Source organism: Mesitornis unicolor, unplaced genomic scaffold (genome assembly GCF_000695765.1).
Source record: "Mesitornis unicolor isolate BGI_N332 unplaced genomic scaffold, ASM69576v1 scaffold16713, whole genome shotgun sequence".
In the NCBI taxonomy this organism is placed as follows: Eukaryota; Metazoa; Chordata; class Aves; order Mesitornithiformes; family Mesitornithidae; genus Mesitornis; species Mesitornis unicolor.
Genome location: NW_010175517.1, coordinates 35812 through 55350, shown reverse-complemented (window position 1 = coordinate 55350; position 19539 = coordinate 35812). Strand labels below are relative to the sequence as shown.

General features: G+C 38.4%; 1 protein-coding gene across 1 annotated transcript in view; it reads right to left on the bottom strand.

The window, feature by feature from the left end:
* The window catches only part of SH3KBP1 (SH3-domain kinase binding protein 1), a gene marked incomplete at both ends in the record, with an annotated part of 55213 nt that overhangs the window by 7234 nt on the left and 28440 nt on the right, over positions 1-19539 (bottom strand). Inside the window, 4 exons of the mRNA XM_010181418.1 lie at positions 5735-5820; positions 10733-10895; positions 13327-13407; positions 16919-16970. Of these exons, the coding sequence (XP_010179720.1) occupies positions 5735-5820; positions 10733-10895; positions 13327-13407; positions 16919-16970 (382 nt within the window). The remainder of the gene's footprint in view (positions 1-5734; positions 5821-10732; positions 10896-13326; positions 13408-16918; positions 16971-19539) is intronic.

Genomic DNA, 19539 nt, shown 5'->3' with positions numbered 1-19539 from the left:
AGCAGGAATCAATGAAGGCATATGTGCCTTAAGTTAGCACTGGTGAAGATTATTAACTGCTTTCATAAATACTATGCAAAATGTGTAAAGAGCCAGGAAAAATATTGGAAAGATGTGTCTGCTTGGCTCTGTGTGGGAAGCGCCTGTGCAGCTCAGTCTTTTTTGCAAAGCACTGAAACTGCGTCTTGTGTGAATTAACTCACTGAGCATTTCCACAGTAGATACATTATTTTTATTTCTTTGTGGCTGATTCTTTAAATCGCAGTCCTGGTTTCACTGGGATTGAATCACAGAATTCCATTTTCTGTTTAGCAGAGCTGCAGTTCTGAGAGAACTACAGTGTACAAGTTAGTGCAAACAAGTTGGTATTACGGCTTCAGCTGGGACAGAGTTCTCTTCCTCACAGCAGCCAGTGAGAGCTTGGTTTGGATTCATGCTAAGAAGAATGTTGATAGTGCACCGACGCTTACGCTAACTCAAGGACTGTTTTACAATTTTTTGCCAGCACCTGTGCTCCTAATTTCTTTTGTTTGGTTGGTTGGGGTTTTTTTGCCCCTTCTCTCTGCACAAGAGGAGGAGGGGAGAGTGAAAGCCTGGGGTTTTCTAGCACAGATGACCCAGCTGTGACCCAAGTTGGTCAACAGAATGTATCAGGATGTATTCCATACCATAAACACCACACTCACTACAAACTGGGGAGTTTGCTGGGGACAACCCTCTTCTTCGGATGGGGGCCATCTCCTAAGGTCTAGCTCATGTGGTTCCTGAGGCTTATCCCTCCCCCATCATGTTTTCACTGGGGCATGGCCAGCAACTGCTGTTTGTGAGCTGAGTATAACTTTGATTGCCTTATTATTGTTCCTATTCTTATTAAAATATATTATTGTTATTATTATTTCAGTTTGGTTTATTTTAATTCTTAAATTGTCTTTATCTCAGCTGAGAAGTTCCTTCACTTTTACTCTTCTGATTCTCTCTGCCACCTCACTGGGGAAGTGGGGGGAGTGAGTGAGCAGCTGTGTGGTGTTTAGCTGCTTGCCAGGCTAAACCACGACAAACACTTCGCTTAAATCCTTATGATGTAAAGTGTTCGATGATTTCAAAGCAAGCCCATTTTGGATTGGCAAGACTTGTTTCAGGATTGCAGGATTCAGAGTGTGTGTACATTTACAGTTAAAAGACTTGCAGAAATAAATCCATACCAGTAATTAATTAGAATAATTCAGTAATTTTCTAGAAGCACTAGCTTTTGATCCAGTAAGCTATTATATGTGCTAGATGTTTCTGTCACTGTACTGGTCCTCACATATAACAATTCTTTGTGAAATCAAACAGAAACACATAACCTAAAAAAAAGGCAATTTATGCAGTAAGGCATGAATTTAAGCTGTTGAAATCAATGTAATTCTACATAAGGACTACTCTGCTGTTGGTAGAACAGGGCTTACTTTCAGTGTAACTTACATTGCTTTAGAAACATTTTAAATTAAGTTCAAAAAGCTCCTGTCAATCCAAAACAGTTGGTACATGAGACTTTTCAACAGATGTAACTACTGTGATTTAACCACAGCAATACTGCAGACAGTCTTGGGTGACGGAACCGCTCCACTGAGAGCCAGTGAAAACTCTTCAGATTTCTGTATTTTGTTTTATTGGGTCTTTTTCCTCATTCAGACTAGAGAACCATCCTAGCACGCTGCTAAATATTTTTGGTTTGTAACATGTAAGGACATCACGACAAAATATATGCATTAAACTTTGTGATGACGTAATTTGTCTGTCAGAACAGGTTAATGAAACCACAGCATTGCCAAACATTACATGCAAACTGTACGTCACTTATGCCACTACAATTTCTTACAGTACAATAAACTAAACTATAGTGATTTCTCATTTCAGTGCTATGGTGCAAGATTTTCTGTCACAGTACACTCAATTTCAACTTTTAATTTCAAAAAATCTGTAATAGCCATATACACATTAGGTGTTCTATGAAAGACTTCTTTTTGTATTTGTTTGATATGCATTGTCAACTACAGCAAAGAAAGGACAGAAAATAAATGGGAAAAAAAGCACCTTACCCTCATGAAATGAAGAAGAGTTACCCATGGCAAAGAGATGTAAATAGGAAAAGCTGGATGAGAGATGTGTGGAAAGGAAAGTAAAGGCATCACTGAAAACAGGGAAAAAGAAAACAAAAGAAGTGAGGAGGAATGAGGAATGGTTGCTCTGAAATAACATAATCTGAAGGCTAGTTTTCCAATGTTTTTTTTCTAAGTATTGTGGAAAGAAGCAAAGACATGAACAACAGTAGTAATAGCTGCCATTATATCTACAATCAGCAGTGATGTTGCTGAACACGACTTGCTCTTGTCAGTACAGATTGCAAAATTGTAATCAGTGCTGTATTTTCATCAAGAAATTTAAATGTCATGTCACAACTCCACAGAACACGCTAGTGAAATCAAGCCATGCGCTAACAACTACATAAAAATAACTTCTTATATATGCAACTGACAGAATGTTATGCACAGCCCTACACAAGACCTCAGCCTTGCTCAAGTATTTATGACTTTCCTGACTGGGAATATTGAGTGAATGTTTTTAAAGGTTTTTTTAAAGGTGTGGGGTTTTCTGGTTAGACAACACTTAAAAAACAAACAGAAAAATGCCTTTTCTGAAACAAGCAATGTTTACACATTGATCTAGAAGAACAGGAGACTTAGACAGAAAACAAGTTTTGAACCTGGATTCCCCAACTCCCCTCTGCATATTGCTTCTCAATTATTGATGCAATTACTCATTTCGTTGTTGCTGATCACTTGTTTTGTTTTTGGAAGATGGCATATAGATGGACTCTATACCTTCTCCTCTCTTCTTGTAAAGGTTTTGGTCTCATTATAATAAGGAAAAGGAACTAAGTTAGAAATCCCTAAAAAGGTTTCACAGAATGGCAAACCGCTCTCCAACCAGCTTTAGTGCGGTTTGCTTTTATAACCAAATCTGTCTCCCCAGTGCGTTTGCACATCCCTCTGCTTTGGATGAAAGAAGAGTTTCAGACTGGCTATAGGACTGAGAAAGCAACAGCCACTATCCAGGTTTACACATTGCTAGTGCAAAAAAGCCAGGAGAGTGCTGTAGTGTTCATTTTCAGTCCACGATTCACCATCAGTACTTGGTATAAGCATGAAAGAGGGTGAGGCAACTTGCAACTCACTGCTGCCTTCTCCTCTGTCCTCCCCGAGAACTGTAAGTACTTGGGAATGGTACTGAGGCTAATGGAGGAATGAAGAGGAGCACACTAACCAGAATGGTCACACACCTGAACTGCTGCAAAGGCCAGAAAACTTCCATTTTCTTTAAAGACTACCACTAAGCCCCACCTTGTCTGTCACAGAGGTCTACTCTAATTTATTGAGTAAATTTGGATTACTGAAAAGGCATCAAATGGTACATTTAATCAGATCCATTTTGACTGGAAAGATGAACCTCAGAGAAGCTGAGGCTGTCCTCCCCACAGAGTATACTACACTGGAGCAACACTGGTAGCACGTAGCACAGTTAAATATTATCTGGACTCACACCTCCATCACTATATATCAGTGTTTTGGAATACACTGCACAACTCTATTCACTCATACATCACTTTTACCAATAACTCATTTAGCCACAAGATTTCTTCAACCCAATGTTCACTTTGTAAATAAATAAAAAAAATCTAACACATTTGTCATAAATCTTTCCAATTACACTGCCCCATAAACTGTCCTGAACTTCAAACCTCTCCTCATAGTAAAAGACATTCATCCACTGTGAATAGTTTTGGCTTACTAAGTTTTAATTTATTGCTCTACCCTCTCCTAATAGACTGTTTATTTCATTAACAATATTTTACACAAGCTGTCAAAAGCATTCTGAAAATTTAAAACAGTTATCATCTTCAGGTCCACTTCCATTCCAAAATTATAATTGATTTCTTCTTTTTCCTTTTAATGAGTTGTCTAGCAGGCTAGAATAACATGCTTTGCCCTTCTGGTTTGACCCTATCAAGTTATACTTATCTAAGTATTCACACTATTTCATCCTTGGGCTCAGTAGGTTCCCCTTGTTAGTGGTAACAGGAGGTCACCAGCTAAACCCTATGCAACATTCTCAATTTTAAAAAAACAAAACAAAACAAAAAACACCAGAAGGACCTCACCTAAGTTCTGGAAATGATGAAAAATTACCTACCTAACCTTTTATAGGTTGTTAAAAAACCAAAACCAAAACCAAAAAAACCCAACAAAACAAAACAAACCAGAAAAAATACAAAGCACTCTAAGCTTTTATCCTTGTAGTGATTCCAAGAAAACTAGCACAAGGATTAAAAAAGTTTACTTCCATGACACCACTATATGCTATTTGCAGACATAGCTTTCTCTTTCAAGTAAGAAAAGGTTTTCATGCTTTGAAGCAAATTTGTAAACATGAGTAACAAACACTAAATGGTAGAATTTTACTTCCATTTCCATACCATTCCTTTATATTAATCTCCACAATAAAAACGTTCATGCAATTTATCACAAGCTTCTAGCTTTCCATGTTTATCCCAAATGAAAATCTGGAAAAAACACACTACCTGCTTCTCCAAAAGAATGTTATTATCATAAACCATTGCAACAGCAGACAGTTAAAAATCACAGACATATGAATGCTCATAAAACTATGTGAAATCAATTTAGCATTTTATTGTTACATTGCAAATAAAATCCATCTATAACTTAAAACTCCACTTTCAAGTCTGAAGAAAAGGCAGGTTTGGCTGTTGAAAGTCTACTACTTCACAGAAATGCTTTACTAGAAACCACCACACTGAAATAACACTTAATGCCGCCAGCGAAAGGAAGCAATGCTTACACATTCAGGGTACCCTGGTTCTGCCTTTTACAAAAACGGGTCTCTCGGGGCACAGCTGCGACTGCAGAGGAGAGCGACGGCAGCAGCTGTCGCCGCCGTATTTCCAAGTGGAGGTGGAAGATGGCTGTCGCAGCTTTTGCTTACAGCCCTGGGACCGGAGTTGGAGACCCTCGCTTTCCAAGTGGCACTTACTGCAGCACCCACCCTGCAAACATCTCTCCTGCGCTGCCAACTTGAGAAGGAAGGAGGGTGAGAGAAGACAGAAAAATAACCTAGTGCTACTCCTTTCCAGGTGATTTCCCAATTAAACAGGTCATGTTGCAGGAACACAAGTTATTACATTCAAGAGAAATTTAGACTGCTTTGAATTGGTGTTTGCAGTAAAATTTATTTAAATTAGCCTGAACTGGGTTTCTATTCCTTTGTATTGGAAAGTGTAAAGATTACTAAATGCACTAAACCCACAATCTTTTGCAGCATTAAAACTATGGCAGCACTAATATTACATCTGTTAAACTAATATGACTCATTATTGTTGGCCTCCTCACTTCTTTCAGACTTTTAAACAGAAATAACAAAAGCCCTCCTATTCAAAATAGCTCACCATTCCATAATTCCTTTTTAATTTTATTTGTTTTAAACAGAAAACCTCAACAAAACTTTTTCAAGTAAAACAGAAATGATCCTTTAACCCTGCAGTTAAGATTTGATATTAAGGCACTCACATCCATTGCCAAATCCTCAATCTGCCTTTTGGATCATAACAAAGTCACTAAAAAGCAGAAATTAACACCATCAATTTCTTAGGCAAACTATAAAAAGTACTGTAACTTACCGATGTCATTGCTTCTTTCAGAGGAGTCTTTCTCTAGAGTGCTGGATACTGTACTGCCCACTAATTCCACTTTTGGACTATCACTCCTGCATTTGGATCAAGAAGAGACATTTTATTGGAGTTTTTTGCAGGTTACAGCAAATTGACAGCTAACTTGCAATTAATAATGAGAGAGGGAAATATTCTTTCTTTCTAGCACCAGAGTAATAGCAATGTGTCATAGAGAGCAATCTCCAGTAAGTAGACATGCTGTATAGATTAACCTTATCTCATTACTCCTTAACACCTGTCAAAAAAGCCTATTTTAGACACTGTAGTGTACTGAATAATTCTTCAGATGTTCACGGCATCTCATCACGAAGGAAATCAAAGGCCAAAGGGACATCCTTCAGGATCTTATTTGTAATTGTTTCTGATTAATTGGCTTGCATAAACAAGAGCGATGGGCGAGGCAGAATACTGGAGAAAGGCAGAGAACCTCACACTAGCATTGTGTGTTTCAGCAGTTCCAAGTATTTACTTATAAATGCAGCCCCTCCACCAAACGAAGACCTATCTTTACTTTTGCATGCCACTTACGAGATTAGACTACGAATATTGTTTCCACAGGTCCAACAGAACAAGACAACGGAACACCTAGTCTGTCTGAAAATGTTTTTGGAACACACAAGTGTCAAAGAGTTGCGATACTTCATACAGAGCAACTATTTTTAAATCAAACAGGAGCTCAGACTTAAGCAATGTGATTACTCTCTCTTCATAGAACTTTATATCTCACAACTACTTAAGTTTACTAAAGTAATCTGACTACTGAAACAATTAAAAAAGGCCCAGTGGTAGGTGAGTAGCCTGGCACTGCACACAGACAAATCCCTGTGACATTTACTGTGATAACAACTGTCCAATTAATGCCATAATTACCATCATTATCAAGTCATCTAACAGATATCATAGTTTCTTCACAATGACTATTCCCAGCGCAGCGCTGTAACATCTGATATGTGTAAGGTACCCAACTTATGGGTAAAAATACAGATCTGTCCCTGAAACGACCCAGGCAGATGTGCATTTCTCTGCATAGCAATAATCAGCCACTGACAGGAATATACATAGTGAGGTGCTGAATCTCGTTGATTTTTCCATTTGTCTCTGCCTTTCATGCCATAAGCTGATGACAGATGGGCCTGAACCTCAACTCACGGCAGCAGTTTATGAGCAAAACACAAAGTGGCTGGAAACCCTATTTCAGACTTCAGGAAGGCTGTGATAAAGAGCCTGAAAATGTGTTTAAAAATGGAGGAAGCCACAGATTAAGTGAACATAAATCCATTTAAACACTGTGGTAGGGTGAAAAGTACTCTGTGAACTAAACAAGATAGACAACCAGTTTATGACCTGAAAAACAAACTAGTCCTACATAGCTATCAATATGGCAGGCAGTACGCACCAGGAAGGAAACAGAGTAAATTTAACACATTCCTAGAAAAATGTCTTAATTGGCAAGATGATTAATAAGGGTATTCTCCAAATGATCTACCTGGTCAATTAAGTTTTCTTATCTGTTGGTCTTTAACTTTTTTATTTTAAATTGCTTATATATTTTTAAATCTCTAAGAGGCAACATAGTTTCCTGGCTGACAGGGCAATGAGCACCTGACTGTGTACTCTGCTTTGCACACATCTGTTTTCCTGCAAAATGAGAGCATCGTGTGAGTTGGAAGCACTCTAGGAAATGTGTGGGCACAGTTTTGGAGGAGATTCTCAGGATGGTGTGATTTAGGGCTGAAAGTTACAACATTTACCATTTGACTACAAAAGATACCAAGATATATGACATCAACCCCACAAAAAAAACCCAACTCTGCTGCCAAAAGAATCAACAGGTTTATTATGCCAGTCTAAATCCATACTGTTGTGAAAGGAGAGAAGCCATCCCTTCTTGGTCACAGTGTCTCCCTCCCACCTGACAGACTGTCAGCTTGATCAGACAGATGATCAGTCTGAAAGAAACCCCACACTAATAGAAATCACCCTGAAAACTGAATTCTTGCCATCTGGAGCCACTCTCTGACCCATATGGCTGAACGGCTGCACAAACACAGGTGCTAACATAAGGGAGGCTGCAGGAATGGGCTGCCAGGAGAGGGAACCTGCCCCTGTTAGCAGCAGCATGGACACAGACTGGTTGAGATTCATTATAAAAATGGATTATATTTAAATTGAAAAACAATCACCACCACAAAAAGTCGGTGAGATACATAAGATGCAAGCCACTTACTCAGAACAGAAAAAAAACACCTCTTCTGCTAACCAGAAGCCATGGAAATCTCATGGGACTCACTTTACAACTACAACAATTTTTCCCCCTAGGATCATGTACTGGTTTTGGCTGGGATGGAGTTAATTTTCTTTATAGCAGCCTGCTATGCTATGTTTTGGATTTATGACCAAAGCAGTGTTGGTAACACCCAGATGTTTTAGCTGTTGCTGAGCAGTGCTTACACAGCATCAAGGCATTCTCTGTTTTGCACACTGCCTCACCAGCGAGAAGGGCTGGGGGTGCACAAGATGCTGGAAGGGGACAGCTGACCCCAAGTGACCAAAGTGATATTCCATACCATACCATACCATACGATGTTATACTCAGCAATAAAAGCTGGGGGGAAGAAAGTGGAAGAGGTGGCGGGGGGCACATGCAGAGATATGGCATTTATCTTCCCAAGTCACCACTATGTTTGATGGGAGTCCTGCTTTCCTGGAGATGGCTGAACACCTGTCTGAAGATGAGTAGTAGTGAATGAATTCCCTATTTTGCTTTGCTTGCACACATGGCATTTGCTTTATCTGTTAAGCTGTCTTTGCCTCAATCCATAGTTTTCTCACTTTTGTCCTTCTGATTCTCACCCCTCTCCCACTGTGGGAGAGTGTGCGAGTGGCTGCATGGGGCTGAGCTGCCCACTGGGGTTACACCATGACAGGTCATTCTGCTGGTTCAGTTTTTATTCTAACTGCCTTAGGTTTTTCAGATTCTGGAAATGGATACCAGCAAGTCTCAAAAATATTTACTACCTTACTAAACTGAACTGATTTAGAAACAAAGCACCTTCATTGAAATGACTGCCTCCATTTGAAGTTTCACATTTCTTAATTATTCAAGCAATTCAGTCTATTCCGTGGATTATTTCATTATGTGAACTTTCTGCCCTCTTTCTACAAGACACCCTTACAAGTTAGTGCTTACCAGGCGGAACAGCTACATAAGATAAACCCATTAATTTGAATTAGCTGATAAAGTAATTCATAGGGAAACTGCTAGCACTGTGATTGTCAACATGCATCATCATCACCTTAAAAATCACCTTTTCTAAGTTTTAATCTAACTACTGTTACAAGTAAAATTCTTTCAAATATAGTATTAGATAAAAAGAACAAAGCCTATTTTTTTCCAAGCTAGACATACAGAGTTTGGACAATTAAAAACATAACAGGGTTACTGTTTAGATCTGCTTTTTCACTTTGTTAACATGAAAACTGAAATATCTTTAAAAATGCATGGTTTATTTATACAACTTGTTACTTAGAAAAAAAGGAAAACAGAAGAGCAATAATCCACCCCTCCACAACTCTGAATGGTTAAACTATTTATAATATGTTTAAAATATTCCAGGCAAAGGATAGACCAAAAGAACAGCTAACCCTATACACGCCTAGCCAGTGAACTGAACACTAGGGTATGTATTGACTTTGTCAAAAGACATCACCTAGCTGAATCGAAAGGTCCTAGTAAATACTTGTTTTTCCAAGTATGCCCAAATGACCAGCAGGTGTGGACTATATTTTGAAACAAATGGGCAAGCATGTTCAAAGCTAGGGAGTCCGAAAGAAGCTGTGGTGGTAGCACCTGGATAGGAGGGTAAACTCTAAGAGATGCAAAGCCACAGCAGCTAAGTCAGACGAAACTGGCAGCACAAGGCAGGCACCATGTTTTTATTTCATGTGTCTCACATTTCACAACGAGAGCATTTTATTTAATGCACATGTGGAAGAATGAAAGGAATCAATGCCTAGGATTTCTACTGTATTCCACTCAACCTTATACTCCATTCTGGTATTTAATTCACCATTTCACTATACTTGAACTCCAGTAGTTCAATGGCAGCTAATTTTTCTAACAGTACAACAGTAAAAATCTCTCTATGCCTATATTCTAGTATTTCTGCAAGATGTGCAGCATGTCCATTTTAGGCAACTGCTTTTTTTGTGGTTTTCACCTGTGTCTATCCACTATGCATAAAGGAAGTCTACAGGGCACAACCCAGATGCTGATGACCAATGCAGCCATCTAGACTTGATCAGAACTACAGGCGAGGAGGCCTTTAATTTCTGCAACCTCTGCTTTTCCAAGCTCTAGCATGGATTAAATAAAGTTGTGTTGGAAGTCCAGTTTCTCAGTGCTCCTCAAAGGCTGTAACCACCTCTGATAAAGATCATCAAGTAATTATAGAATTACCAGACAGCAACATTACAACACCAGAGCATAAATACTTGACAGCAGTATTCTGCAGAAAACAGACTGAAACCAAGCTGACAGTATATGAAATGTGCATTGTCTATTGCTGTTCCTCAGTACAATCCAAGTTTTCACACTGACTTAGTGCCCTGGCTAAACTGGAATAATTTTAGGTAAGCTAAGAAAGTCAACATCAGCAGAACACACTGATGCAGGTATTTCCCACATATTCTGAAGTGGAAACTATGATATTGCAGTAACAGTCTGTTCATCAGTAGAAATGAAGTAGTGATGAACAGTCTGTTATTCTTGAGAAGATAGTTATGAACCAGCCACATGACTAGAAGGCTTTTCTTTTTTTTCTTTTTTTTCTTTAAATACAGTTTACCATGAAATAAATTGTAACATTAACTGTAAAATCTGAATTCCTTAAATGTACGTTTTTTTCATTAATCCCAAAAGCACAAGACAAAGGAAAACCAATATACCTTGTATGAGTCGCAGGCACAACTGGTCTTTCTGGTCGTCTCGGGGGCAAGGTACCAGGTCTATTCACAGAGTTTGCTTTGGGTGGCCGAGGTTTCTTCGGAGGTATAGCAGGAACTGAAGGCTTCTGCAAGTCTAACTGTTTTTGCTCTCTCTCTGATCTTTCTTTAAATCAATTATTTCCAGAAAAAAAGAACACAGATATTATTAAGTGGAATTCATTTGCACTCACAAATCTACAATTAAACAAGAAATCTTCAACTCTGGATACACTGCACACAAAGAAATAATTTACCTCCTTTCTACTCCTGTCTTAAATCATTCTTTATTTGAAATAACATGTTTACCACAAATCAGCTGTTTGCCCTGCGTGACTGTTCCGCTTGTTGTAATTCCTCATGGCCGAAATGTGTGTGTGCAGTGTCTGAATGGGAATGCTATTTTTTTATTTTAGTAACTTACTGATTTCTGAGTGTAGAAAATCAGAATGGCAAAAAACAGATACCATATGGAACACTTTCCCATGAGCACAACTTATATCAGATTCTAATATGAAACAATATTAAGTTAAAAGGTCACAAAGACAATTATGCTGGATATTCTTAACATCTCTTGAACAAACACAGAAATACCATTTCTGGGGGGGAAAAAGTGTGTTTCGATGAAAATACAAGCATTAAAATTTAGCGATGTTTTGCAGGCTGTAAACCTCTTGGAAAAATCAGACCTTTATTTAGATTTTTAAGCACAGACTTGTGTGCTGAATTTTACAGTTTGCCAATAAGAAACTGGATTATGTGCAGAACTGATTATGCATAGTTAGGAAGCGTCACAATACTAATATTCAATGCCAAACACGCAATGCCTGTGAGTAAGTAAAGTACAATACACATGAATAACTCTTGTAAATAATATGGTCTAAATTTATAATACAAAACAAACATGTAAACACATTTGCCACAGCAAAGGAAACCTGGTTCTTCTTAAAGAAAGGACAAAACTCTCAAAGGGACCAGAATTCTGCTCTCTGAATCCTACTAGTCAAGATCCCACTTACCTTGGCAAAAAATGTCTATGGTACGTCACGAACGTTACACCTTTGTATACACCTAAGAGGTATTAGGGATGTCACAGGGTATTGCTTAATGGGTTCTAGGTTTCTGAATGACAGAATCATGGAATAAATCACCAGAAACACAATCCACTTCAGATTTGGAATAGTCCAGTAAGTGACTGTTGCTCACAGGCACTACCCTTTTCCAGTACACTTTCAGTTGATGCAATCATTAGGTCCTCTGTAAGACTGAAGCTTTTCCAGTGCATTGTGTAATTTTTACACGCTTATTCCTATGACAATTTATACTGCGTCAGTGTCCAAGAATCTAAACTGTGCATGAGTGACGGGCTAGGCAGCGTACCAACACATAGCGCAAAGAACATTCTTGTGCCACTCCTGCTGCCACACCACACAATTCCTGTCACTCCCTGGTACTCCAGAAACATAGGCATGACTCCTGTGGCCTCTTTTCAACATTTAGAAAAGTTACAGATATTTATACCCTGGGACAGTACCATATTTAAGCTTCATCTACTGTATCGACAGTTGGCTTTGTAAATCCAAAAATGGAAAGCAAAGGGTATTACTGCAAAGATAACCATGAGAAGTAATGCACATAACTAAAAGTAAACATAAGTAGACAAAACTGCTAAAACACCTGTCAGATCGCTAAGACATATATCCAGAAACAGATCTTGGTGCAAAGCCTGAATGTTCTGGCACTAAATGGTAACTGCATATTATACATTTAGTCACGTGCATACACCTGCCTTTTAAAAGCCTGCAAGTTCAAATACTTAAAAGTTAAGAGATCCCATAAACAAACTTCTGTGCACAACATAATAGTCCACTTAACCATATGAAACTTGACACTATCTTCAATTAGAGACTCAATGTAACTATTTTCCTCAAACCATTCAGAGTACACAATGAACACAATGAAACCACTGAAGTTTTAATTTGCCTGTCACTGCTTGGTGTGGTACTGTGCCTCATTTCTTCCAATGTTCCATCCTGGCTTTGAAGACAGAATTTTTTCATTTCTTTGCCGGCTTGCCTATGACTTTTATGACTATGATAATGCGGTGATTCATAAGCTTTAATGACTAAGTTTTCACAAAACTCCTCTGTGATGCATGAATACCACCAACCCTGCTTTTAAGTAGAGAACCAAGGCATATAGATGTTAAGAAAAAAGCACACACCGATGTGGTGTATTTTACTTGATCAAGTACTTGGGGTTTACTGAGCACAGAGCTTTAGACAGCATTTTATGTATTGAGAGCATATCTCCCCTTGACTTCAGTTAAGGCTGCAGGTATTGAACCAGCTCTGCATTGGTACAATTGAATACCCTGAATTTAGCCCAAAAGCAACGAGATCCTTTCCAAAATGCATATCATCACAGATCTATCAGAGTAGGAAATAAACATCCAAACAACACACTTAATGAAAACAGGGACTAGGAAATGACGATGTGCATCAGTTCCATTTCCCCTGTCTATCTGCAGAGAGCAAGCAGGAAAGCACATTGCATACCTTTTTCTTCTGTTCGATTAGGAAGACATTCTGGCCTTTCAGGAGGTACCTTTTTGATTTCATGCTTTCGATCTGTAGTACCTGTCAAAAAAAGGAAAATTTGGAATTCTGAACAAGCCAACAAACCAGCATGTGCAGCCATGTAAGATTTAATTCTGCAATTTCTTAGGCTTCTTACATTCTCCAATTTGAAAATGTCTTCGTAAAACTGAACATAAATCTGGTTTCAAGTATTTGCTTACAGCAAAATGACAAATAAGCAATTGCATGTTTATGTTTTCACAATCAAGTTGACAGTTTCCAAAGCACGCACCTCAAAAGAACATGCACTTTCAGACCATTCTGTGTAAAAAAAACCCCAAACAAACCACATTCAATAACTACAGATTTTTAAATGTGGACAGATTTTTTACCATTGTAGACATACTTAACTGAAGAGCAATTCAACAGTGGGGAGAGTCATTAGTAATAAATCAATTAATTTGGCATTTAAGAGAATACTTAATATAGATGGATATACAGGGTTTATTTTACATTAAGTTAGAACTGCTCTCTTTTTCACCCCTAGCACTAGCTGTTCACTTCCACATATTAGAAGGATGAGAATAACAGCACTGACAGTATTCTGCATGACTATTTTAATTGACAGCTCTTGGCCCGGAGGTGTAGGCCTCTGCCTTCTTCTGCCTCTGTAATAGAGAACTGTACATACTGACTTTTGTTGCTATAGGGAATATGGGAACTTGTGGTGTCAACAACTGGAAGATTTTGCAAAAATTTCCTGGCACATGCAAGATATAATCTTCTAGTGCCTATTATTTAAGAAATATTTTACTGGATATTGGCTTCACTGTGTTGGCTAACTACTAGGTGCTAATGCCATTCCAATTTAGCAGTGTTGAAAACTGCTTTAGGTAACACTGTTAGTATTTCAATTAAAATTACAGTAGATGACATCCAAAAAAAGCAGAGGAGGCAGGGTAAGGAACACAATGCAAATTTTTGCTTAAATCTATTCTATTACATGCAATTCTCAAATACATTTTCTGAATGTGCTGTTGCAACTCTTTTCTGCAGCTGGTTCCTAGAAATCAGTACTCATCAGTGCAAATTGCTCATCAGTGGTATCACCAGCCAATGATTCTTTATACAAATGTGCTGTTGGACAGGCAACACTTGTATCACTTATCATGTCAATAAACAATACTGAATTTCCATTCTACTGTTGGATTCAATGATCTTAAGGGTCTTTTCTAACCTAAATGATTCTATGGTTCTATGAAAAATACTTCACTCTGGAGAGGAGAAACTGTTGCTAGAAACCAATTAAAGCCTTTCTAAACACAAGTTAAACAAAGCACAAGTCAACATCTTGATAATCTTGCACATACTAGTGTGTTCAAGGAAAAAACAGACACAAATCTAAATATTACAGTAAGATTAACAGTCATTAACACACACACTCTCAGACCATGTCTAAAACAAGGAGCCTACAAACACTTAGGAGCTCCCAGACTCAGGTATGTTCCCTGCTTGGGTTGTGACCCCCAGATGAATCAGTGCCCAGGCAGGCACCATGATCCTGCCTCAGCTGCCAGAAGAAGGTCACCTGCAAGGAAGCTCTGGTGAACTCTGTACCAGCTCCCAGAAGGCCTCAACAGAGATTCCCATCCTCTGGTTCAGATGCAGTTGTATTGCTTACCCCAGCTACCCAGTGAAATGCCCACTGCTTTTCAACAACTATGTAAGGACTTCATGCTCCTAACTTTGGTTGTACAGTTTTCACCTTGCTTTGTAAAGTAGTCCAGCACAGATGGCCCTGGCAGTCTACTGCTGTGCAGAATTTGGAAATACAGCCAAACTTCCAGCTATACTATAATACAAACTAGACACCTGCTTTACAGATGTACTGCTTGTACTACAAAGGCCAATTCTGATTCTTGCTATGATTTTATGCTCTGTATCAGAAGATACTGACATTTAATTATTTGGGCTGCAACTGACAGTTCTCAATTTATTAAACACACTATGATTGGTTAAATATGCAGAAACATTACTGGAAATTGTTACCTACTACCAACACTAAGGCCTGACATGAGGATGTGGTAAAATACAGTGTTATCTTGGCGAAGTGATAATCTGACAAAGTAGAGGATGTCAGGACAGTAATAAACATAGGCTGATTTTCACCTCTAAACATGTAACAGAAGAAACGCCTGTACATAATCAGCCAGGGTTAATCAAACACTGAGCATGAAAACAAAGAACAGCAATAGCCTTGGCTTTGCCACAGATTTAGATGGCCTTAATCAAATTGTCTGCACCCTTCATGCATCTATTTTTCCTTCTGAAAGCGGGCACATTATCCTGCTGTTGTGACACAGCTAATGCGTTGGGTGCAAACAGGTACAAACATATTAAAAGTATTATTCTCTAATTATAGCAGTATAAATGGAAAGAAATATAAAGTTTTATAGATCTTTTCCAAAATGTATCAGGCTGTAATATCAGTTGTCACTAAGACATCTTTAGTATGCATCCACCACTAGATGGCAAAGTTACACTGCTCTCACTGGACGCTTACTGATCTTAAAATCAAATCAATGTTTTTAGGAGTCTCAAGACAGAGTGAAGAATAAACCATGGGTGTCAATAAGCAAACAAAATATTTGTAGTCACGATTCTGTAGTCAAAAAACTGCTTGACAAATTCCAACTAGTTAAATTATAGCCTATTGATTCACAGTAAATTGCCCACTGGTGTAACTTGTTCTTGTATTAATAGATCAAGACTGTAGGAGAGGGAAATTTAGTTTTTAAAGCACTGAACGCTGGAACAGACCACAGTGACAAGAAAAATAACCTGGATAGATTGGACGTGCTCATTTTGTTTTTTTCATGTGCGCCAGCAGTGGGGGAAGCAGTGGGGGAATTTTAACAAACCAACTAGAGTTAAGGGATTAAAGAATTCCACTCATAGTTATGTTTCCACCACAACTGCAATACAAATGAAAACTCTTGAGAGCATCCCATGCCTTGTGGTTAGTGATTTTACATGAATGCAAACAGGAACTTGGTTTCTGAAGTCAGAACTATCAAGAGCACAGGTACTTTAACTGTTTCTAAGTTTCACGGAAACTGACACTATCTTTTAGATACACAAAAATGCTCTTTATCTCTAGAATAAATCAGATTAGCAGGTGTGAACTGAATGCAGTTTTCTCCTGCAGGTATTACTAGACCACAACATATGGGGTCTATACTGCAAATACATGCACACAAGCAACTTCAGTCAAGGAATGGAACTAGAGAAGTTTTAAAAACTGAAGTATCACAATCGCCCCAAATTAACATGTTTAAGAGGCAAAATACATTATTTTAAAATGGTGCAGATGGTTGCCTGCAATAAATTCAAAAAGCACACTACAGTCTTTCAGTGTTATAATCTTTTTGCAATTTGATTCTGATTTATTACTTGCTGTCTAGACACCTCCAATTTTGATGTAGATTCATTCTATATACATTTGAATACTCTTAATTTAGAATGAGATGTGCTCACTGATATGTGCTGTACAAAATCAGCTGCACCTTACCTGATCCTTGTTTGATAACAGGAGCTGATGGAGGTGGTGGTTTCTTCGGTCTCTAAAATTTAATAACAAAAGAGAACAAATTGCTTCAAAATGTCTGTAAATCTCATTCATGTAAAGGTTGGAGTTAATCATGTGTTGTTTAACATTAATAATTACAAGAACTGAGACTACAGATCTGTCAGGTATTTCCCCTGTAACAACTTCATTAAAATGAATCTGAAGAAAGAAAATAGCATTGACAAATAAAATAACATTGTTCTACTTTTGCAATTGAAATGTCCTGCTGAGGAAAACAAAAAGTCCAGTTTATGTGCCTTTAAGATTAGAGAAATACCTGATCCTTGCTTAACTAAAGAAACCTATTTATTGAAAAATTAATTTTGTAAATATTCCAATCCATTTTGAAAAAAAAAAAAGTCAAACAAACACAAAAACACTAGCTAGATAGAGCAAAACCTGAAGTGTGTTTTTTCAGACTCATAAATGGGGAAAAATGCAGAATACAGGGAATGCTGCAAACGCTACATTTTATTCACTGACTATGACACACTTAAAGCTCCAATTGTGAAAGGAAGTTATGAGAGCTTTAGATGTTTGGTGAATCTGTATTTTTTTACTTTTACCTTCTCTGTTATGATTTTTTTCCTAATAGATCTGAAACAGTATGGCTGAGAAACAAAACCACAACATCAGCGCCAGAACCATTACTCTTCACCTGCAGGCTAGGGAAGGAACAGCTTGCTTTCTGTGTTCATGTGTGTGTATGCAGACACACCATACCACCATACACTACGTACATCATGGAATGAACACAAAAGCAAATGGAGCACCATGCCAGGTCAATTGACATACCTTAACTCTCACTCTTAAAAATTAAAAAAAATTCATTAAAAATAAAGCCCAACTAAAATTTAATAACTGCTTTCTTCATATGTTCATCCTTTTTTCTGAGAACAACCTTATTTCCTTTGCTACAGATCAATAACAATCACTGTCACTACATTGCTGGCTATGTAACACTGTATATTGTCTTGTGGAACTATCCAAAAGATTATGTTTCCAGATGTGCGTAGCTTTGCCAAACTTCAACCAACCATTTAGGTTGATATTTTCTATCAAACTCATGTTGATTTTCCCCCCTCTATTATTTTCTGTATTTCTGTCAAAATCCTCACCTACTTTCAAGAAAGATCAATTGTTTTGCTTACTTGCAGTAATTAGTTCAGCTTCTGCCCTAGAACTCTGAAGTCTTAATCTGAACGTTGACAGGGAGCAGGTTTTCTGTGAAGGCTGAGCCCTTGCCACTCACCCTTCCTGAGGGATCTCTCTCAAATCTAGCAAATATATTCACCTCCAGAAAAAAAACCAAACCAACACCAATTTTGCAGACTAAGTCTAACAGCCTAAATCTCTGAAGCTACCATCCTGCAAGCCTCAGGTGTCTCCTACCAGCTTATCCTCACCAGATCACCTCCTGTCATCAACCTGGGAAAGCTGTGGCCAAGAACACAGGAGCTCAGAATGATCTTTAGCTTGGCTGCCATGGGCTATTGTCCCTTACACTCTCAGAGACACTTCTGCAAGAGTTCAGGCAACATGGTTCAAGGTTTAAATGCAGAAAATGTGGAAAGGAAAGAAGACAGGGACAGTGACTGTCTTGTGATAGAAATTGGGGTTTGGTTGATAACGGCTGCAGAGTGAAATAGTTGGTGCTGAGGATCCAACAGCTCAATATACACGTTTGGCGTTTTATTCTGGAGTGGTGTGAGCCACTATCCACAGGTCAGCAGCTGCAATATATTAGATGCATTCCTTCAGCACATCTTTTGGTTTAGTTCTCATGTGAAAGAAGTCTAGTCCATGTCCCCTGAGACCTGTCTTTGAGGCAAACCAAAGCATAGCAAGTGCACATAGACAAGTGAGAGATTCACTACAAACCCCACTCCTGACTAAAACTAAAATTCTAATGTAGATAAACACAAAGGACAAAGGATCCTATGGTTCATTAGACAAAGTGGCTTTAACTGGAAGCTGACGAGGGAAATATATTGTTTCAAAAAGGCAGACAAAGATCAGAAAGGAGGTAGCATGAAGGAGCCTTAAGACTTCTGAGGAAAACATGGAGAAGCAAGAAGGAATTACAAGGGCCTGTGGCTTGATGAGATAACTGAGAAGGAGACAGACTAGAAATGAAGCCAACAGCAAGGAAACCAGGATTGGTTGGACAAGAATAGAACAAAACTACAGAGCAGGGACAAAGAATGAGAGGAGAGCGGAAAACAAGCTGGATAAAGAAATTGGGTGTAGGGATAGAAAGTAAATCCATATGGTGATTTAGGCTCAGGTAGTGACCTCAGGGGAAAATCCTGTAATTGAGACCACCTGAGAGGTGGAGACTGGTACTAGGTAGTGAATAGAAAAGGCCTGAGAAGAATAGCTACGTGTGGAAAAGAATGAGGATTGGAAGATGGGGGACTGAAGATGGAGATGGGAAAAGATCCCAAGCTTTTGTTCAATGAGCAGAAGGAGCACTGCGACAAGTACTTTCAGACCATGGGATGGAATCCAAGGCTTCTGGATCACATGAGAAAATACCTGACTAAAACCACTGGAAAAGTATC